Source organism: Scyliorhinus canicula, chromosome 8 (genome assembly GCF_902713615.1).
Source record: "Scyliorhinus canicula chromosome 8, sScyCan1.1, whole genome shotgun sequence".
In the NCBI taxonomy this organism is placed as follows: domain Eukaryota; kingdom Metazoa; phylum Chordata; class Chondrichthyes; order Carcharhiniformes; family Scyliorhinidae; genus Scyliorhinus; species Scyliorhinus canicula.
In genome coordinates this window covers 54,307,624-54,330,244 of record NC_052153.1, presented here as the reverse complement: position 1 = coordinate 54,330,244, position 22,621 = coordinate 54,307,624, and the positions used below count along the sequence as shown (strand labels likewise).

The following is a 22,621-nucleotide window of genomic DNA, read 5'->3' as shown; positions in this document are numbered from 1 at the left end:
TGAATACTTTTCGTCAGTGTTCACTCAAGAAAAAGATAATATTGTGGAGGAGAATGCTGAGACCCAGGCTATTAGAATAGATGGCATTGAGGTGCGTAGGGAAGAAGTGTTGGCAATTCTGGACAAGGTGAAAATAGATAAGTCCCCGGGGCCGGATGGGATTTATCCTAGGATTCTCTGGGAAGCCAGGGAAGAGATTGCTGAGCCTTTGGCTTTGATTTTTAGGTCATCATTGGCTACAGGAATAGTGCCAGAGGACTGGAGGATAGCAAATGTGGTCCCTTTGTTCAAGAAGGGGAGTAGAGATAACCCCGGTAACTATAGGCCGGTGAGCCTAACGTCTGTGGTGGGTAAAGTCTTGGAGAGGATTATAAAAGATACGATTTATAATCATCTAGATAGGAATAATATGATTAGGGATAGTCAGCATGGTTTTGTGAAGGGTAGGTCATGCCTCACAAACCTTATCGAGTTCTTTGAGAAGGTGACTGAACAGGTAGACGAGGGTAGAGCAGTTGATGTGGTGTATATGGATTTCAGTAAAGCGTTTGATAAGATTCCCCACGGTCGGCTATTGCAGAAAATACGGAGGCTGGGGATTGAGGGTGATTTAGAGATGTGGATCAGAAATTGGCTAGTTGAAAGAAGACAGAGAGTGGTAGTTGATGGGAAATGTTCGTACCACAAGGATCTGTCCTGGGGCCGTTGCTGTTTGTCATTTTTATAAATGACCTAGAGGAGGGCGCAGAAGGATGGGTGAGTAAATTTGCAGACGACACTAAAGTCGGTGGAGTTGTAGACAGTGCGGAAGGATGTTGCAGGTTACAGAGGGACATAGATAAGCTGCAGAGCTGGGCTGAGAGGTGGCAAATGGAGTTTAATGTGGAGAAGTGTGAGGTGATTCACTTTGGAAAGAATAACAGAAATGCGGAATATTTGGCTAATGGTAAAATTCTTGGTAGTGTGGATGAGCAGAGGGATCTCGGTGTCCATGTACATAGATCCCTGAAAGTTGCCACCCAGGTTGATAGGGTTGTGAAGAAGGCCTATGGTGTGTTGGCCTTTATTGGTAGAGCGATTGAGTTCCGGAGCCATGAGGTCATGTTGCAGTTGTACAAAACTCTAGTACGGCCGCATTTGGAGTATTGCGTACAGTTCTGGTCGCCTCATTATAGGAAGGACGTGGAAGCTTTGGAACGGGTGCAGAGGAGATTTACCAGGATGTTGCCTGGTATGGAGGGAAAATCTTATGAGGAAAGGCTGATGGACTTGAGGTTGTTTTCGTTAGAGAGAAGAAGGTTAAGAGGTGACTTAATAGAGGCATACAAAATGATCAGAGGGTTAGATAGGGTGGACAGCGAGAGCCTTCTCCCGCGGATGGAGGTGGCTAGCACGAGGGGACATAGCCTTAAATTGAGGGGTAATAGATATAGGACAGAGGTCAGAGGTGGGTTTTTTACACAAAGAGTGGTGAGGCCGTGGAATGCCCTACCTGCAACAGTAGTGAACACGCCAACATTGAGGGCATTTAAAAATTTATTGGATAAGCATATGGATGATAAGGGCATAGTGTAGGTTAGATGGCCTTTAGATTTTTTCCATGTCGGTGCAACATCGAGGGCCGAAGGGCCTGTACTGCGCTGTATCGTTCTATGTTCTATAAGAACATAAGAACTAGGAGCAGGAGTAGGCCATCCGGCCCCTCGAGCCTGCTCCGCCATTCAATGAGATCATGGCTGATCTTTTGTGGACTCAGCTACACTTTCCGGCCCGAACACCATAACCCTTAATCCCTTTATTCTTCAAAAAACTATCTATCTTTACCTTAAAAACATGTAATGAAGGAGCCTCAACTGCTTCACTGGGCAAGGAATTCCATATATTCACAACCCTTTGGGTGAAGAAGTTCCTCCTAAACTCAGTTCTAAATCTACTTCCCCTTATTTTGAGGCTATGCCCCCTAGTTCTGCTGTCACCCGCCAGTGGAAACAACCTGCCCGCATCTATCCTATCTATTCCCTTCATAATTTTAAATGTTTCTATAAGATCCCCCCTCATTCTTCTAAATTCCAACGAGTACAGTCCCAGTCTACTCAACCTCTCCTCATAATCCAACCCCTTCAGCTCTGGGATTAACCTAGTGAATCTCCTCTGCACACCCTCCAGCGCCAGTACGTCCTTTCTCAAGTAAGGAGACCAAAACTGAACACAATACTCCAGGTGTGGCCGCACTAACACCTTATACAATTGCAACATAACCTCCCTAGTCTTAAATTCAACATGCGTTATAGATCCAAAGTTGGATCGTTCAAGTCCAAAGACCTTCACCCTCTCCGGCGTTTCCAAGGCTCTTTCCAGCTTTATGATTCATGGGATGTGTGGATCTTTGTTGTTTCCTCCACCTGATGACAAGGGACTTTTCCTACTTCTCTCTCATGTCCACCATGCTTCCTTGCCCATACTTGTTTGGGGGGGAAGAGCACTTTTTCTCTCTTCCACCCCCACCTAAAACTGCTGAGTTTTCTGCCATAATTATATCAGACCACGCGCCCCACTCCATTGGCCTGGCTATTGCCCCCAAAGCTAATGGTCTGTCTCCATGGAGATTTGACACAACCTTACTATCTGACGAGGAATTTTGTAAATCTATATCCACCAGTATAGATTCACCACCCCATCAGTTTTATGGGAAACCCTCAAGGTGGTTATAACCATAGAATTCCTACAGCACAGAAGGAGGTGATTCAGACCATCAAATCTGCATTGATCCTCTGAAAGAACAACCTACCTAGACCCACTAACCCCACCGTATTCCCATAACCCCACCACCCAGAGGAAGCCCACTCAAACATGGGGAAACCGTGCAAGCTCCAAACAGTCACCAAGGCCGGAAGCAAACCCGGGTTCCAGCCGTTAGTTCTCCAGAGAAACTGAATTTCTTTCAATGCATATAATATCAAACAGAAAAAATTGAAACAAGAATTGGTGGATTCAATTTTAGAATTGGACCATCATTATTCCATTCCTCCTCCCCCACCCCCGAGTTATATGAATATATGCTAAGCCTCCAGGTTCAATTTGACTTACTTTCTACAAATAAACCTGTGCACATGTTAGACACATAAAGCTGTGTACATGTTATAATGTTCAAGGGGGAGTTTTATGAATACAGTGGCAAAGCTGGCTACCTACTGGCCCACCAGCTCAGGCACCAGTCTGCTTCAATACTTTTTAAACAAAGTAGATGTGAAAGAACTCAACGTACATATGCTATCAAATAGCTTGGATTTCATTTATTCTAAATGGAGAGATTTTGTCAACATCACCACACTTGGGCAATGGGAAAGCATTCCCATATAAAAGGAAGTAGAAACATTTTATCCAATGTCTGGGGCGGGAGGCAGAAGAAGGGACATGTGGCCAACGCGACCTCACAAATAACCGAATGCTCTCGGATCAGATGTCAGAACACTGGAAGGCCAATGAGGGCAACGTGTTGAGGGTGCGGACTAATCAGGATAGATCGTCATGTTTGGATGTGTGATGGAACTCATCAATCGTTTACTTCCAAGAGCACTCAGTCCCTCTCTCTTGAGCAATATATTTTAATTGAGATAAATGTTACATCAAATGCATTAACTCTACCCATCAAATGCTAAAAGACAAGCTGCACCTTGTAGATCTTGCACATACTTTATGTAGGCATCATGCAGTACATAGGATATTGATCAGTTTTCAAATAATCAGTATCTTATCAATTCCGTCTACCATCAATATGTAGTGTTAAACTTCTCTGTTTTTACTGCACTAAAGATTTTTACTAAATGTAGACCTGTGGTGGAATTCCTGTTGTTTCTTTTATAAATGCTATTTGAACGATTTGATTGGTAATGTGACTCTCATATTGTTGCAGAAGGTAATTTGGGGAGAAATTATTCCATTTCGCTTTTTCCCCCATACATTTTAGTAATAAAATGTAGATTATTAACCCACAGAGATGCAGGTGTTTCATTGTTGTGTAGCACGATCTAATTTGGCTAAACTGATTCGGTTCTAGAGATCCAGGTGTTTCAATTTAAAAAATACAGCTGCCAAGCCCCTTAGAATTGACTTGAGTGATCAACTAACATTGCAGAAACTCCTCGGTAAAATGAAATATCATTTAATAAAAGCTGCAGTTACATTGCGAGCTAGCTTTAAGTGCATAGTCCTAACACGTCATGTATTGTTGGTGTGACAAACATTATTTGAGCTTGCACACTTAAATTTGAGTGTAGTTTTGAAAAATAGTTCGTTCTCAAATCCTGGTGTGGTGCTTACCACCTCAGTCAAGAAGTACTGCTAACCAATCCAAACTGGATCTGAATCAAGGAAGGCTCGTGTCTAACTTGAATAAAGGTGACTAATTCACCCTAAATGCATTTTTATCGGATAATGGCTCAAATACTAATCAAATAAACAAAGTTGAAATAGTTGTAGCAATAAGCAACTTTAAGTTTTTAATGTTTAATTGTGAGGTTTGCACTGTTTTATCAAATGGAAAAGCTATACTTTACATTATCTGGTTGAAAAATATCAGTTTCCATCCTTTTAGTTGGTAAGATTTAAATATTGCAATCACTAATTTTTTTAAAACAGGCAATCATTTAGATTGTTTCATAGCTTGTGGGGGGAAAGCAAAGGGAATGTACCGTTCAAGGATAATAGACCTAACGTTACTTTCTGGCTGGCTTTTCATTATTACCCACAAACCTTCTGGGAGCTTACTGGGATGAAGGCAATCTGCTCCTCTGTTACATAGTAGACTCGACTTCAGGATTCCCTTCTGAAGGGGGCTGGTCTTTTTATTAGTATATGTAAAATCTCAAATCCGCAAAATAGCTTGATTTGTACAAAAGCCTTAAAATACATGAATTACTTTAAATTATTCAGTGCATTAAACAAAATAAATGGTTAACTTGATTTTTCCTTTGGAAGGTAGGCTCCATGATAATGTCACTTGAGCAGAAGACAGAAATCTGCATATTATCGGAAATCATTGTATACCTCAGTTATCTGAACTTTACGTGTTTATGAATGATGTACTTGATAAAACTGTGGTGTTTTTCATGGTATTGATCATTTTTGTTTAATAAGATGGTCACCTACTTTCCTAATTTGAACATTGACTCTGCTGCAGCAATATTCTAAATTTCATATTTTAGCATTCACCGCTGATCTTTAATCGTCTGATTTTTGGAGCACGTTACTTATGTGTGTGCCTTCTTAAATTGCATTCTTCTGCTTCCTGATTTTTAACCTCTTTTTTTTTTTTGCTTTTTGCTCATTTGTCTTTTTTTTTACTGTGATGTTGTAGAACTTGGAGCATATGGAAAACTAAAATATTATGACTCAATGACAGAAGAAGGTAAGAACTTCAACATCTTTCTCTGTTACATTATCTGTAATCATAAACATACACATTCTTACTACAATAAAAAATCATTTTAACAATGTACGTGTCTCATTGTGTCATTTAACATTTTTTCCTGCTCTTCACTACATCTTTACATAAATGTTTCATTTGTTTCTGTGTATTACAAATGTAAAACGTGGTGATGTTTCAAATATTTTAATGTAGACGAAACTGTTGTTTTTCTTGGTTAGTGTTTCAGTCACTTCCTATGCCTCACTACTTCCTTGTTTTCAATTGAGCTCCATTCCTTAATAAAGTAACCTTCACCTTCCTAACTCTTGTGATTTTGCAATTCTGTGTTTGTGTGTGTCTGTATCTTGACCACAAAATGTGATCTCCCTCACCTGTAATCAAATAAGTAACTGGTTTGTAAACTGGAGACAACTCACTCAAGGTTCTAATTCTGTTGAAATGTCATTTTGCCCCTCAGTTGACAGATTAGTTTAGGTTCCAACATGTTTTCGTTTGACCCAATTCAGTGAAGAGATCAACACATCCATGTTTTCATTGTTGCTTTCATGACTAAAATACGGGTATGACTTGAGTCCAGAACAGTGAGATGAAGGTCTCTTTTGGTTGTCAGGGTCCAGCCTAAAATGAGATTCCGAATTCTCAATCCAGTTCCTACGAATCTATAAAACAAAATTGTTCATAAACTGTGCAGGTTGGCATCAAAATAGCAGCCTTATTCAAAACCAACCATACAGATTGGGAAACAGATCTTCACGCATACAAGGGGTGCTCGACTGAGGTTGAGGACCATTTAATGAGGAACCTTAGCCTAGAATTAATATATGTATGCACCCCTGAGGAGTTATTGATGATGACCTTGGGTGCGTAAATGTAAATTTAAAAATCTGCTGTTTTCAGGTTTGAGATGGGACAGGTGCATTTCTATGCAAATATGTTGCTTAGAATTTACATTTTTCATCATTCTCTGACATCTTCCTCTACAGTTTCATCAAAATGGAGCACTGGACCATTTTTGTTTTTTAACTATCCTGGACATTCTTGCATTGGATAAAAGCAAATAACTGCGGACGCTGGAATCTGAAACCAAAAAGAAAATGCTGGAAAATCTCAGTAGGTCTGGCAGCATCTGTAGGGAGAGAAAAGAGCTAACGTTTCGAGTCCAGATGACCCCTGGACTCAAAACGTTAGCTCTTTTCTCTCCCTACAGATGCTGCCAGAACTGCTGAGATTTTCCAGCATTTTCTCTTTGGATTCTAGCATTGAAACTCCCTATATTCTGCTCCAGTCAGAAATATGTAAAGTTTGGCAAAGCTACTTCGCAAAGTTATTTATGTATTTGTGAACCTAGGAGTCCTGCAGACTTGATGGTAATTGTGTTTCAGGACAGACATTGTGATAATCTCACCCTTGCTGTCCTTCTCCACACCAATTAGCTTTTATAAAACTGGGACAGAAAATAAGCATGCTCTCAACTGTGCTGCCAGCATTTGCTCAATCGTCTGCCTGTAAAGTGGAATGTTTGAACAAAGTGTCATAAGTGGAGTAATCCTGCCTCCCTTAAACAGTTGGGTTTCTGAGATCTGGAAAATGCAGGTGGCGAGGGTTAAATCTGTAAGGAAAGTGAAATATGAAGCTCCCAGCCATGTTTGCATGGCCACCCTGCCTCCTGTCAACACCTTCTCTCTTCACTGTCCCATCTACACTAAAGTTGCCCATCTCCATGTTTGTGTCGCTCTTGAGATTTTGAAAATTCTTACATTTCCCTCCACCCCACCATTTTTGGAGGGTTAAAATCACATACATTGGTAGCATCAGATACAGAAAGTAAAATGAATAGGGAATGAAAGATGAAACTAAGAGAAAAATAGGAGATAAAAGAGAAAATAAATAATTTTTATGATCTCTGGATAATTCAATTCTTCATGAATGAGACTACACTGTTGAAACTTAAATTATAAGTGCCAGACAGGTTATTTGGCAATAATTGAGACTTATTACCTTAAAGATTCACTTACCCCTGAATGCGTTAGCCCTATTTGTTTCTGGCAAGTTTCATGGGTAAGTACAGCAAGTTAAATGCGGAGAGTTTCAGTGACGTACCAATATAGTAAAGCTTGTTTAAGAGCAGGAATATTGAACAGTATCTTCATGATTTCCACTTAAACTGCACGTGTGCTGATTCCGGAAGTTGCAGTCCAATTTCTTATGTCAATTGCCTTAAGCTGATCGCCTTACCTTGATTAACACAAAATCCGGGCCATTATATGCAGAACTGTAGAGAAATGGCTATTTGTTGGTTGTTTGGTTTTATAAGAAAGAAATTTAGGAACTTGTAATTATTAACAATATCCCAGCACAAATATGGAATATATTTTGTTACGATCTTTATAATGACTGTTAACTTTTAAAAATAAATCTTAATTGCCAGTTGATAGCTGAAGGGGTGACATGACAAGATTTCACATTTTAAGACTTTTAGTGTAACAAACAGACTATAAGCACTAATGACTAAACACTATTATTGTGGACAAGGTGTACTTTAATCTACCAAACAGAACATTCTCCTTTCACTTTTAACAGAACCGGAAAACCAACTTCATAGGTATACTTTGCTACTGCTCCTTAAGTTGTCATTCAATTTTCTCAGTCCCAGTTCAAAGTGATTCTTAGTTAGTTTTATGTCCATTCCTTTCTTTTCCCAGCCTGGTAACCTTTAACCTTCGAACTGTATTTCCTGGAGCCCAGCGCACACGCGACAAAGCTTCTTGCCTCATTTCAAATTCTCACAAATTTGGTCTTTTGAAACCAAACACGAGTACGCATCCACATTCCTGTGCACTTATCCATAGAGACTTGTGGCCTCTAACTGTTCTCTCTCTCTCTCTCTCTCTCTCTCTCTCCATTGGATTCTATCCGTGAATTTCAAGAATATCTTGGAAACCCCCTTCTCAAAGCCGTGGGAACAGGAATCACATGGCTTTACTGGGATTACTTAAAAAGAAAATTTTGTGAATGGTTTGAATTTTGATTCTAACATTTAAATATTTCTGTACAATGCCTGAAGGTATTTTTATGAGAGTTTAGTTTTCCAATTATTATTTCAGAATGATATCCTTATTCTGCACCTGGGTTTCGCCATTACCTGTGTGCTCCTGCGGATAACTTAACTCTGCGATACAATCTGCCACTTATCTTGGGAAATTTATAAATGGCATAAAGATTGGCCGAGTGGTGGACAGTGTAGAGGATAGCTATTATCTCCAAAATGATTATAGATGGGTTGGTGGAGTTGGTGATGAAGTGGCAGATGGAATTTTACACAGAGATGTGTGAGGTCATACATTTAGAGAGGTCATAGGGAGCACATAATAAATGGGAATATACTAAGAGGGGTGGATGAAGTGAGAGATCTTGACGTACAGGTACACAGGTCCCAGTTCAAGTAGTTGAAGTAGTTCAAGTAGACAAGGTTGCTAAGAAAGCATATGGAATGCTGTCCTTCATTGGCAGAGGTATGGAATATAAAAGTATGGGTATAATGTTGGAATTGTAGAAAGCACTGGTGAGGCCACGACTGGAATATTGTGTGCAGTTCTGGTTGCCACATTACAGGAAAGATGTTGTTGTTCTGGAGAGTGTGCAGAGGAGGTTTACAAGAATGTTGACAGGGCTAGAAAAGTGTAGCTACGAGGAGAGATTGGATAGATTGGGGTTATTTTTTCGGAACAAAGAAGGCTGAGAGGTGACTTAAGAGATGTACAAAATTATGAGGGGAAGGGGTAGGGTGGCCAGGATAAAATTATTCCCCTTGGTGGAGAATTCTAGAACCGGGGACAAAAATTCAAGTTAAGTGGCAGAAGGTATAGAGGGGGCATGAGGAAGATTCAAGATAAGTGGCAGAAGGTGTAGAGAGGGCATGAGGAAGAACCTTTTTAGGCAGAGAGTAGTGGGAGTCTGGAATTTGCTGCCCGAGTTAGTGGTGGAGGTTGAAACCCAAAACTATTTTTGTTTTTAAAGTACCTGGATCTGCACCTTAAGTGCACTAGGCTACAGGGCTATGGGTCAGATGCAGGAAGGTGCGATTAGAAAAGGGCACCTGGATGTCCTCAGGCTGGCATGGACAAGATGGGCCGAATGGCTTCCTTCTGCGCTGTAACTTTTCAATGATCTGTCATAGCTGTCTGACTGTTTCTCCCTGGTTCTCTGTCCTGAGCAATTTCTGGAATTATTTCTCTATATCCAATGAGCTTGTCTGCCTGTAAATGTTGTCTACAGACTGAAGCTGTCTTGGTTGTAAGCTGTGCTGTTTAGCTATTCAGTCTACTACTTGGTCAAATATTCAACAGTGAATACATTGTTAATCATGCACTATAATTACTTGTGTTTACTGGGAGTGTGCTTGCTACCATGTTGTCAATGTGTGCCTTCAATTTAATTTGCCCTCCATTGAGAGCTTGCAAGTTACTTTTGGTCGATGATCTTGCATCTGAATTTCAGTACCGGCACACACACTATTCCCACACAGTCAAACTTCCAAAGCATTTCAGTCGTGAATTGTCCTGTAGTAAATAATTGAGAATTTGATGATGTCCCTGCTACTGCCTGTTGTGAATTACATATAGACTTTTGCAAAGGAGAGTTGTGTTTTTATAGTGGCCAGTGCATGATGTTTGAGTGAAAAGAGAAAATGATGAAAATATTCAGCAGCTCTGACGGCATCTGTGAAGTCAAAATGTTAACATTTTTAGGTTGATGACTTTCTATTAGAACAGAGTTAACTTTTTATCTGTCCACAAAGTGGCCAAAACCACTGTGTATTTGTACGATATTGGAGGCTCTGACTAAAATTTTGCATAAGACGAAATATCTAAGACATAGTTTTGTTGGCATTTCTATAATAGTTTACTCCAAAGGCTAAATGATGCAAAAGTCATATTAGCTGCTGGAAACATTTGAGTTGCATTTGTATAGTAATACAAATTGACAGACCCTAATTTTCAGAAGGAATACTACATTATGGAAACAAATGTACTTGTGTATTTATCTTCACCACGGCCATGGACAATGACCTAATTTTCCACAATTTATAAGAAATAACCTGAAACGCTTCATGGTATTAGTCATAGCAACAACTTATATTTTTTTATGTAGTAAAATGTCTCATGGTGCTTCCAATGAGCATTATAAAGCAAAATTTGTCACCAAGCCAAAAATAGGTGGTGTTAGGGCAGATGGCCAAAAGTCTGCTCAAAGTGGTGTTATGGGCCAGGGTTTAGAGAACCCCAAAGTGTATCATGGAGTTCACCTTACCCACAACTTTTACTAGATTGTGGTATGGGGAGCACACGGCCCATCTACAGGTGTGGTACAGCAGAAATGGAAAAGTATTTTTTTAAAGTAAACAATGTTTATTCTATTAAGTTAACCTTTTTAAAACATACAGTGAACATCTTAGCAACCATTAATTTAAATACAACCCCCAAAGACTACAACACTAAATAAACCTTTAAGCTTTCCTTTCTAACATCCATGCAACTTAAAAACAAAATCTTTATCAGAAGCACATCAGGTTAAAGTCACTACTGAAAACATTTATAATTCTGAAATCGCCAAATGATCAAGAGATAGTCTTTTGATGGCAGAGAGAACAGCAGTACACCTGCTTGGTCTGCCTTTAGCTCCAACACAGAAAACAAAACTAAAACGCACCCTGCAGCCTGCTTAAAGACAAAAGTAAAAAGCTGACACAGACCAGCTCCACCCTGACATCACTGCAGTGGTAAACACTCATTTCTTAAAGGTACTCTCACTACAGATATTTATATACACACCCATTTATAAACACCCATTTCCTAATGGTACTGTCACATGACAGTGGTCAAAGAAGTGCTGGCATTCCATGCAGAGAAGGCATGAACACTAAGGTAGTCATTAACATGTGGGCTGCTCAAGAAGACATAATTCAAGGAGTGCAGTTATTTTGGAAGAATGTGGGGCTGGAGAGGGGATAAGCCACTGAGCAATTTAAAATCTAGTTGTTTAACGGGAAGTTGGTCAGGCCAATAAGTACATGGATGATGGGTAAGTCGGATTTTGTACAAGTTAAGACAAGGACATCCTGAGTTTTGGATGATTTCCAGTTTAGAGTGTAGAAAGTGGGTTATCAGTCAGGAACATGTTAATATAATCAAAGATTAGACATTACAAATACATGAATGAGGGTTTCGGCAACAAATGGGCTGAGGCAGAGGCAGGCAATGTTCTTGGTGATGACATGGGTGATTGGTTGGATTGGATTGGATTTGTTTATTGTCACGTGTACCGTGGTACAGTGAAAAGTATTTTTCTGCAAGCAGCTCAACAGATAATTCAGTACATGGAAGAAAAGGGAATTAAACAAAATTCAAGAAAATACATGAGAATACATAATAGGGCAACACAAGCAGCTCGCCTCCGGTTCAACTGATTTGAATGTTGTGTACAGGCTTCTTAAAACCCCAAATAGTTGTCAGAGAGGGGGATGAAGTCGATGGAGGGATGCCTAGGAAGCAGAGCTGATTGCACAGCTAGGAAGCAGGGCCGATTGCACGGCTAGGAAGCAGGGCTGATTGCACGGCTAGGAAGCAGGGCTGATTGCACGGCTAGGAAGCAGGGCCGATTACACGGCTAGGAAGCAGGGCTGATTGCACAGCTAGGAAGCAGGGCTGATTGCACAGCTAGGAAGCAGGGCTGATTGCACGGCGAGGAAGCAGATTGCACGGCTAGGAAGCAGGGCTGATTGCACGGCGAGGGAGCAGGGCTGATTGCACGGCTAGGAAGCAGGGCTGATTGCACGGCTAGGAAGCAGGACTGATTGCACAGCTAGGAAGTAGGGCTGATTGCATGGCTAGGAAGCTGGGCCGATTGCACGGCTAGGAAGCAGGGCTGATTGCACGGCGAGGAAGCAGGGCCGATTGCACGGCGAGGAAGCAGGGCTGATTGCACGGCTAGGAAGCAGGGCCGATTGCACGGCTAGGAAGCAGATTGCACGGCTAGGAAGCAGGGCTGATTGCACGGCTAGGAAGCAGGGCCGATTGCACGGCTAGGAAGCGGGGCCGATTGCACGGCTAGGAAGCGGGGCCGATTGCACAGCTAGGAAGCAGGGCTGATTGCACGGCTAGGAAGCAGGGCCGATTGCACGGCTAGGAAGCAGGGCCGATTGCACGGCTAGGAAGCGGGGCCGATTGCACGGCTAGGAAGCGGGGCCGATTGCACAGCTAGGAAGCAGGGCTGATTGCACGGCTAGGAAGCAGGGCTGATTGCACGGCTAGGAAGCAGATTGCACGGCTAGGAAGCAGGGCCGATTGCACGGCTAGGAAGCAGGGCTGATTGCACGGCTAGGAAGCAGGGCTGATTGCACGGCTAGGAAGCAGGGCTGATTGCACGGCTCGGAAGCAGGGCCGATTGCACGGCTAGGAAGCAGGGCCGATTGCACGGCTAGGAAGCAGGGCTGATTGCACGGCTAGGAAGCAGATTGCACGGCTCGGAAGCAGGGCCGATTGCACGGCTAGGAAGCTGGGCCGATTGCACGGCTAGGAAGCTGGGCCGATTGCACGGCTAGGAAGCAGATTGCACGGCTAGGAAGCAGGGCCGATTGCACGGCTAGGAAGCAGGGCTGATTGCACGGCTAGGAAGCAGATTGCACGGCTAGGAAGCAGGGCCGATTGCACGGCTAGGAAGCAGGGCTGATTGCACGGCTAGGAGCAGGGCCGATTGCACGGCTAGGAAGCAGGGCCGATTGCACGGCTAGGAAGCAGGGCCGATTGCACGGCTAGGAAGCAGGGCTGATTGCACGGCTAGGAAGCAGGGCCGATTGCACGGCTAGGAAGCTGGGCCGATTGCACGGCTAGGAAGCAGGGCTGATTGCACGGCTAGGAGCAGGGCCGATTGCACTGCTAGGAGCAGGGCCGATTGCACGGCTAGGAAGCAGGGCCGATTGCACGGCTAGGAAGCAGGGCTGATTGCACGGCTAGGAAGCTGGGCCGATTGCACGGCTAGGAGCAGGGCCGATTGCACGGCTAGGAAGCAGGGCTGATTGCACGGCTAGGAAGCAGGGCCGATTGCACGGCTAGGAAGCAGGGCTGATTGCACGGCTAGGAAGCAGGGCCGATTGCACGGCTAGGAAGCAGATTGCACGGCTAGGAAGCAGGGCTGATTGCACGGCTAGGAAGCAGATTGCACGGCTAGGAAGCAGGGCTGATTGCACGGCTAGGAAGCAGGGCTGATTGCACTGCTAGGAAGCAGGGCTGATTGCACGGCTAGGAAGCAGGGCCGATTGCACGGCTAGGAAGCAGGGCTGATTGCACTGCTAGGAAGCAGGGCTGATTGCACGGCTAGGAAGCAGGGCCGATTGCACGGCTAGGAAGCTGGGCCGATTGCACGGCTAGGAAGCAGGGCCGATTGCACGGCTCGGAAGCAGGGCCGATTGCACGGCTAGGAAGCAGGGCTGATTGCACGGCTAGGAAGCAGGGCTGATTGCACGGCTAGGAAGCAGATTGCACGGCTAGGAAGCAGGGCCGATTGCACGGCTAGGAAGCAGGGCCGATTGCACGGCTAGGAAGCAGGGCCGATTGCACGGCTAGGAAGCAGGGCCGATTGCACGGCTAGGAAGCAGGGCTGATTGCACGGCTAGGAAGCAGATTGCACGGCTAGGAAGCAGGGCCGATTGCACGGCTAGGAAGCAGGGCCGATTGCACGGCTAGGAAGCAGGGCTGATTGCACGGCTAGGAAGCAGGGCTGATTGCACGGCTAGGAAGCAGGGCTGATTGCACGGCTAGGAAGCAGGGCTGATTGCACGGTGAGGAAGCAGGGCCGATTGCACGGCTAGGAAGCTGGGCTGATTGCACGGTGAGGAAGCAGGGCCGATTGCACGGCTAGGAAGCTGGGCTGATTGCACGGCTAGGAAGCAGGGCGGATTGCACGGCTAGGAAGCTGGGCCGATTGCACGGCTAGGAAGCAGGGCTGATTGCACGGCTAGGAAGCAGGGCTGATTGCACGGCTAGGAAGCAGGGCTGATTGCACGGCGAGGAAGCAGGGCTGATTGCACGGCTAGGAAGCAGGGCTGATATCACGGCTAGGAAGCAGGGCTGATTGCACGGCTAGGAAGCAGGGCTGATTGCACGGCTAGGAAGCAGGGCCGATTGCACGGCTAGGAAGCAGGGCCGATTGCACGGCTAGGAAGCAGGGCCGATTGCACGGCTAGGAAGCAGGGCTGATTGCACGGCTAGGAAGCAGGGCAGATTGCACGGCTAGGAAGCTGGGCCGATTGCACGGCTAGGAAGCAGGGCCGATTGCACAGCGAGGAAGCAGGGCTGATTGCACGGCTAGGAAGCAGGGCCGATTGCACGGCTAGGAGCAGGGCTGATTGCACTGCTAGGAGCAGGGCTGATTGCACGGCGAGGAAGCAGGGCCGATTGCACGGCTAGGAGCAGGGCTGATTGCACGGCTAGGAAGCAGGGCTGATTGCACGGCTAGGAAGCAGGGCCGATTGCACGGCTAGGAAGCAGGGCCGATTGCACGGCTAGGAAGCGGGGCCGATTGCACAGCTAGGAAGCAGGGCTGATTGCACGGCTAGGAAGCGGGGCTGATTGCACGGTGAGGAAGCAGGGCCGATTGCACGGCTAGGAAGCAGATTGCACGGCTAGGAAGCAGGGCTGATTGCACGGCGAGGAAGCAGGGCCGATTGCACGGCTAGGAAGCAGGGCCGATTGCACGGCTAGGAGCAGGGCTGATTGCACGGCTAGGAAGCAGGGCCGATTGCACGGCTAGGAAGCAGGGCTGATTGCACGGCTAGGAAGCAGGGCCGATTGCACGGCTAGGAGCAGGGCTGATTGCACGGCTAGGAAGCAGGGCCGATTGCACGGCTAGGAAGCAGGGCCGATTGCACGGCTAGGAAGCAGGGCTGATTGCACAGCTAGGAAGCAGGGCTGATTGCACGGCTAGGAAGCAGGGCTGATTGCACGGCTAGGAAGCAGGGCTGATTGCACGGCTAGGAAGCAGATTGCACGGCTAGGAAGCAGGGCCGATTGCACGGCTAGGAAGCAGGGCTGATTGCACGGCCAGGAAGCAGGGCTGATTGCACGGCTAGGAAGCAGGGCTGATTGCACGGCTAGGAAGCAGGGCCGATTGCACGGCTAGGAAGCAGGGCTGATTGCACAGCTAGGAAGCAGGGCCGATTGCACGGCTAGGAAGCAGGGCCGATTGCATGGCTAGGAAGCAGGGCCGATTGCAAGGCTAGGAAGCAGGGACGATTGCACGGCGAGGAAGCAGGGCCGATTGCACGGCTAGGAAGCAGATTGCACGGCTAGGAAGCAGGGCCGATTGCACGGCTAGGAAGCAGGGCCGATTGCACGGCTAGGAAGCAGGGCCGATTGCACTGCTAGGAGCAGGGCCGATTGCACGGCTAGGAAGCAGGGCTGATTGCACGGCTAGGAAGCAGGGCTGATTGCACGGCTAGGAAGCAGGGCCGATTGCACGGCTAGGAAGCAGATTGCACGGCTAGGAAGCTGGGCCGATTGCACGGCTAGGAAGCAGGGCTGATTGCACGGCTAGGAAGCAGGGCCGATTGCACGGCTAGGAAGCAGGGCTGATTGCACGGCTAGGAAGCAGGGCCGATTGCACGGCTAGGAAGCAGATTGCACGGCTAGGAAGCTGGGCCGATTGCACGGCTAGGAAGCAGGGCCGATTGCACTGCTAGGAAGCAGGGCCGATTGCACGGCTAGGAAGCAGATTGCACGGCTAGGAAGCAGGGCTGATTGCACGGCTAGGAAGCAGGGCCGATTGCACGGCTAGGAAGCAGGGCTGATTGCACGGCTAGGAAGCAGGGCCGATTGCACGGCTAGGAAGCAGGGCTGATTGCACTGCTAGGAAGCAGGGCTGATTGCACGGCTAGGAAGCAGGGCCGATTGCACGGCTAGGAAGCAGGGCTGATTGCACGGTGAGGAAGCAGGGCTGATTGCACGGCTAGGAAGCAGGGCCGATTGCACGGCTAGGAAGCAGGGCCGATTGCACGGCTAGGAAGCAGGGCTGATTGCACGGCTAGGAAGCAGGGCCGATTGCACGGCTAGGAAGCTGGGCTGATTGCACGGCTAGGAAGCAGGGCCGATTGCACGGCTCGGAAGCAGGGCCGATTGCACGGCTAGGAAGCTGGGCTGATTGCACGGCTAGGAAGCAGGGCTGATTGCACGGCTAGGAAGCAGATTGCACGGCTAGGAAGCAGGGCCGATTGCACGGCTAGGAAGCAGGGCCGATTGCACGGCTAGGAAACAGGGCTGATTGCACGGCTAGGAAGCAGGGCTGATTGCACGGCTAGGAAGCAGGGCCGATTGCACGGCTAGGAAACAGGGCTGATTGCACGGCTAGGAAGCAGGGCTGATTGCACGGCTAGGAAGCAGGGCTGATTGCACGGCTAGGAAGCAGATTGCACGGCTAGGAAGCAGGGCCGATTGCACGGCTAGGAAACAGGGCTGATTGCACGGCTAGGAAGCAGGGCTGATTGCACGGCTAGGAAGCGGGGCTGATTGCACGGCTAGGAAGCAGGGCTGATTGCACGGCTAGGAAGCGGGGCCGATTGCACGGCTAGGAAGCAGGGCCGATTGCACGGCTAGGAAGCAGGGCTGATTGCACGGTGAGGAAGCAGGGCTGATTGCACGGCTAGGAAGCAGGGCTGATTGCACGGCTAGGAAGCAGGGCTGATTGCACGGCTAGGAAGCAGGGCTGATTGCACGGTGAGGAAGCTGGGCCGATTGCACGGCTAGGAAGCAGGGCTGATTGCACGGCTAGGAAGCAGGGCTGATTGCACGGCTAGGAAGCAGGGCCGATTGCACGGCTAGGAAGCAGGGCTGATTGCACGGCTAGGAAGCAGGGCCGATTGCACGGTGAGGAAGCAGGGCTGATTGCACGGCTAGGAAGCAGGGCCGATTGCATGGCTAGGAAGCAGGGCTGATTGCACGGCTAGGAAGCAGGGCTGATTGCACGGCTAGGAAGCAGGGCCGATTGCACGGCTAGGGAGCAGGGCCGATTGCACGGCTAGGAAGCAGGGCTGATTGCACGGCTAGGAAGCAGGGCCGATTGCACGGCTAGGAAGCAGGGCCGATTGCACGGCTAGGAAGCAGATTGCACGGCTAGGAAGCAGGGCCGATTGCACGGCTAGGAAGCAGGGCCGATTGCACGGCTAGGAAGCAGGGCTGATTGCACGGCTAGGAAGCAGGGCTGATTGCACGGCGAGGAAGCAGGGCCGATATCACGGCTAGGAAGCAGGGCTGATTGCACGGCTAGGAAGCAGGGCCGATATCACGGCTAGGAAGCAGGGCTGATTGCACGGCGAGGAAGCAGGGCTGATTGCACGGCTAGGAAGCAGGGCTGATATCACGGCTAGGAAGCAGGGCTGATTGCACGGCTAGGAAGCAGGGCTGATTGCACGGCTAGGAAGCAGGGCCGATTGCACGGCTAGGAAGCAGGGCCGATTGCACGGCTAGGAAGCTGGGCCGATTGCACGGCTAGGAGCAGGGCTGATTGCACGGCTAGGAAGCTGGGCCGATTGCACGGCTAGGAGCAGGGCTGATTGCACGGCTAGGAAGCAGGGCCGATTGCACGGCTAGGAAGCAGGGCTGATTGCACGGCTAGGAAGCAGGGCTGATTGCACGGCTAGGAAGCAGGGCTGATTGCACGGCTAGGAAGCTGGGCCGATTGCACGGCTAGGAAGCAGGGCTGATTGCACGGCGAGGAAGCAGGGCTGATTGCACTGCTAGGAAGCAGGGCCGATTGCACGGCTAGGAAGCAGGGCTGATTGCACGGCTAGGAAGCAGATTGCACTGCTAGGAAGCAGGGCTGATTGCACTGCTAGGAGCAGGGCCGATTGCACGGCTAGGAAGCAGGGCTGATTGCACGGTGAGGAAGCAGGGCCGATTGCACGGCTAGGAGCAGGGCTGATTGCACGGCTAGGAAGCAGGGCTGATTGCACGGCTAGGAAGCAGGGCTGATTGCACGGCTAGGAAGCAGGGCCGATTGCACGGCTAGGAAGCTGGGCTGATTGCACTGCTAGGAAGCAGGGCCGATTGCACGGCTAGGAAGCAGATTGCACGGCTAGGAAGCAGGGCTGATTGCACGGCTAGGAAGCAGGGCCGATTGCACGGCTAGGAAGCAGGGCTGATTGCACGGCTAGGAAGCAGGGCCGATTGCACGGCTAGGAAGCAGGGCCGATTGCACGGCTAGGAAGCTGGGCTGATTGCACGGCTAGGAAGCTGGGCCGATTGCACGGCTCGGAAGCAGAGCCGATTGCACGGCTAGGAAGCAGGGCTGATTACACGGCGAGGAAGCAGGGCCGATTGCACGGCTAGGAAGCAGGGCTGATTGCACGGCTAGGAAGCAGGGCCGATTGCACGGCTAGGGAGTAGGGCTGATTGCACGGTGAGGAAGCAGGGCTGATTGCACGGCTAGGAAGCAGGGCCGATTGCACGGCTAGGAAGCAGGGCTGATTGCACGGCTAGGAAGCAGGGCTGATTGCACGGCTAGGAAGCAGGGCCGATTGCACGGCTAGGAAGCAGATTGCACGGCTAGGAAGCAGGGCTGATTGCACGGCTAGGAAGCAGGGCTGATTGCACGGCTAGGAAGCAGGGCCGATTGCACGGCTAGGAAGCAGGGCCGATTGCACGGCTAGGAAGCTGGGCCGATTGCACGGCTAGGAAGCAGGGCTGATTGCACGGCTAGGAAGCAGGGCTGATTGCACGGCTAGGAAGCAGGGCCGATTGCACGGCTAGGAAGCAGGGCCGATTGTACGGCTAGGAAGCAGGGCCGATTGCACGGCTAGGAAGCAGGGCTGATTGCACGGCTAGGAAGCAGGGCTGATTGCACGGCTAGGGAGCTGGGCCGATTGCACGGCTAGGAAGCAGGGCTGATTGCACGGCTAGGAAGCAGATTGCACGGCTAGGAAGCAGGGCCGATTGCACGGCTAGGGAGCAGGGCCGATTGCACGGCTAGGGAGCAGGGCTGATTGCACGGTGAGGAAGCAGGGCTGATTGCACGGCTAGGAAGCAGGGCTGATTGCACGGCTAGGAAGCAGGGCTGATTGCACGGCTAGGAAGCAGGGCTGATTGCACGGCTAGGAAGCAGGGCCGATTGCACGGCTAGGAAGCAGGGCTGATTGCACGGTGAGGAAGCAGGGCTGATTGCACGGCTAGGAAGCAGGGCTGATTGCACGGCTAGGAAGCAGGGCCGATTGCACGGCTAGGAAGCAGGGCCGATTGCACGGCTAGGAAGCAGGGCTGATTGCACGGCTAGGAAGCAGGGCTGATTGCACGGCTAGGAAGCAGGGCCGATTGCACGGCTAGGAAGCAGATTGCACGGCTAGGAAGCAGGGCTGATTGCACGGCTAGGAAGCAGGGCTGATTGCACGGCTAGGAAGCAGGGCCGATTGCACGGCTAGGAAGCAGGGCTGATTGCACGGCTAGGAAGCAGGGCCGATTGCACGGCTAGGAAGCAGGGCTGATTGCACGGCTAGGAAGCAGGGCCGATTGCACGGCTAGGAAGCAGGGCCGATTGCACGGCTAGGAAGCAGGGCTGATTGCACGGCTAGGAAGCGGGGCTGATTGCACGGTGAGGAAGCAGGGCTGATTGCACGGCTGGGAAGCAGGGCCGATTGCATGGCTAGGAAGCAGGGCCGATTGCATGGCTAGGAAGCAGGGCTGATTGCACGGCTAGGAAGCAGGGCTGATTGCACGGCTAGGAAGCAGGGCCGATTGCATGGCTAGGAAGCAGGGCCGATTGCATGGCTAGGAAGCAGGGCCGATTGCATGGCTAGGAAGCAGGGCTGATTGCACGGCTAGGAAGCAGGGCCGATTGTACGGCTAGGAAGCAGATTGCACTGCTAGGAAGCAGGGCCGATTGCACGGCTAGGAAGCAGGGCTGATTGCACGGCGAGGAAGCAGGGCTGATTGCACGGCGAGGAAGCAGGGCTGATTGCACGGCTAGGAAGCAGGGCTGATTGCACGGCGAGGAAGCAGGGCTGATTGTACGGCTAGGAAGCAGGGCCGATTGCACGGCTAGGAAGCAGGGCTGATTGCACGGCTAGGAAGCAGGGCTGATTGCACGGCTAGGAAGCAGGGCCGATTGCACGGTGAGGAAGCAGGGCCGATTGTACGGCTAGGAAGCAGGGCCGATTGCACGGCTAGGAAGCAGGGCTGATTGCACGGCTAGGAAGCAGGGCTGATTGCACGGCTAGGAAGCTGGGCCGATTGCACGGCTAGGAAGCAGGGCTGATTGCACGGCTAGGAAGCAGGGCCGATTGCACGGCTAGGAAGCAGGGCCGATTGCACGGCTAGGAAGCAGGGCCGATTGCACGGCTAGGAAGCAGGGCTGATTGCACGGCTAGGAAGCAGGGCCGATTGCACGGCTAGGAAGCAGGGCCGATTGCACGGCTAGGAAGCAGGGCTGATTGCACTCAAGACAATGGCTTTGGTTTGGTCCATCCAATGTTTTATTGGAGCAGATGTCTGTTCATCCTCTACAGGATGCCAGGTTGGCAATCTGAGAATTTAACAACAGTTGAGGGTCGAGAGGTGGCAATGACATAGAGCTGGATGTTGTCATTGACGTGTGGAGAAGCCGCTAGGGGGAAAGCATTGGTGGAGGAATGCGAGGATGCCAAGGATAGATCCTTGTGGGATACTGCACTAGAGGTAATAGTGAGCTCTCAGGAAGAGAAGCCATTGCAAGTGATTCTCTGACTCAGATTGGATGGATAGAATGGAATCAGGTGAGATCATTGCCAACCAGCTGTACATCATAGAAGCATTAGAGCAGGAATGTGGTCAACCCTGTCAAAGGCTGCAGACAGGCAGAAAAAGACGGGGAAGATAGTTTACCATTGTCACATGCACACAGGATGTCATTTGTGTAAAATAACAAAATTGAAGGAGTTTTAAAAAAATTAAATTTGTGTACCATTTATAAATTATTTTAAACTTCACTCTTGTAGTTTACATCATTTAGTTCTCTTGATTATATTGCACCTTTGTTCATTTTTCCAACTTTGCTCCATTTATTTCCTCTCGTAAAGGCATTGTAACTTGCTTAGTTCATGGGGGCCAGTAAATTATCTGTTACCTTGGTTATTATGATCCAAATGCACGATTGACCAAAAACAGCGAATGTGAGTTACTTGCCAACAGATGTACAATAATCAAACAAAATATATTGTATGCACTTCTTCTATCTACTGCCTATCACTCAGAGTTCAAAATAAACCATAGCAAATCAGAAATGATGAGGTAGGAAGCTTAAGAATCATGTGGAAAGCAGTTCAAAAGCTCAGTGCAAAAGCACTGATTTATAAAAACTGAATCCTAAATAAAAAGTGGGGAAAAACACCTAAGAATAAAAGCACGGAGAAGGAAAACCGATACATTCTCTGAAATAAACAATCTAACTATTTTTGTCCATTATTTTTCCTAATTAACCTGCGTTTCTAATGTCCAATAAAAATTTTATAAATTTAAAATAGCATTGAACTTTCACATAACCTGGTATCTCATGCTTTCTAATATTTTAATTGATGTTTTTTATTTCACACTTGTCGGAACTGTCGTTAATTTTCTCTCTACTTCAGGTCCACAGATGCTGAGATCATAATTTCTTAGTTTCTCTCTGTAAAACGTGAAGGCGCTCTTCCCTTAACTTTAAGTTCATTTTCTTTCCCAATTAAATTCAATACCTGCAAAACCTGCTGGAGGTTGAATCTGAACAGTTTTGTGCAGTTAAGTTTCATATTCAAGCTGCTGGCAAGTCCTTAAATTTTTAGTTTAGTTTGAGAACATCCTGTGCCAACAATCTCTGATTATTACCTGAGCCACCAGCAAATAGGCACAGGGGAAATAGATCAGTGACTTGAATGGGTGGCTCAAAGACTGGTGAAAGAGAAATGGGTTTCGATTCATCTGATAGTAGCACCATACTAGGGAAAAAGGGATCTGTACTGTTGGGTCAATCTTCACCTGAACTACACTGGAACCAGTGTCCTGGTGAATTGGATAACCATGACTGTAGCGAGGGCTTTAAACTAAATAGTGGGGAGTTATGGTTAGGCCTCATGTGAAGGGTGATTGGAAAATTGAAGAGAAAAGACAAGGTAATAATGCAGTGCAGGCATGGTAACCAGAG

The 22,621-nt window shown here is 48.3% G+C and overlaps 1 protein-coding gene across 9 annotated transcripts in view; it reads left to right on the top strand.

The window, feature by feature from the left end:
- The window catches only part of LOC119970269 (sodium/potassium/calcium exchanger 2-like), a 360,708-nt gene that overhangs the window by 237,099 nt on the left and 100,988 nt on the right, over positions 1 to 22,621 (top strand). For 8 of the 9 annotated variants that reach the window (XM_038804609.1, XM_038804615.1, XM_038804616.1 and 5 more), the window contains one exon: positions 5,357 to 5,407. The exons of the other annotated variant lie outside the window; for it this stretch is intronic. In XM_038804609.1, the coding sequence (XP_038660537.1) occupies positions 5,357 to 5,407 (51 nt within the window). The remainder of the gene's footprint in view (positions 1 to 5,356; positions 5,408 to 22,621) is intronic. 9 annotated transcript variants of the gene reach the window in all.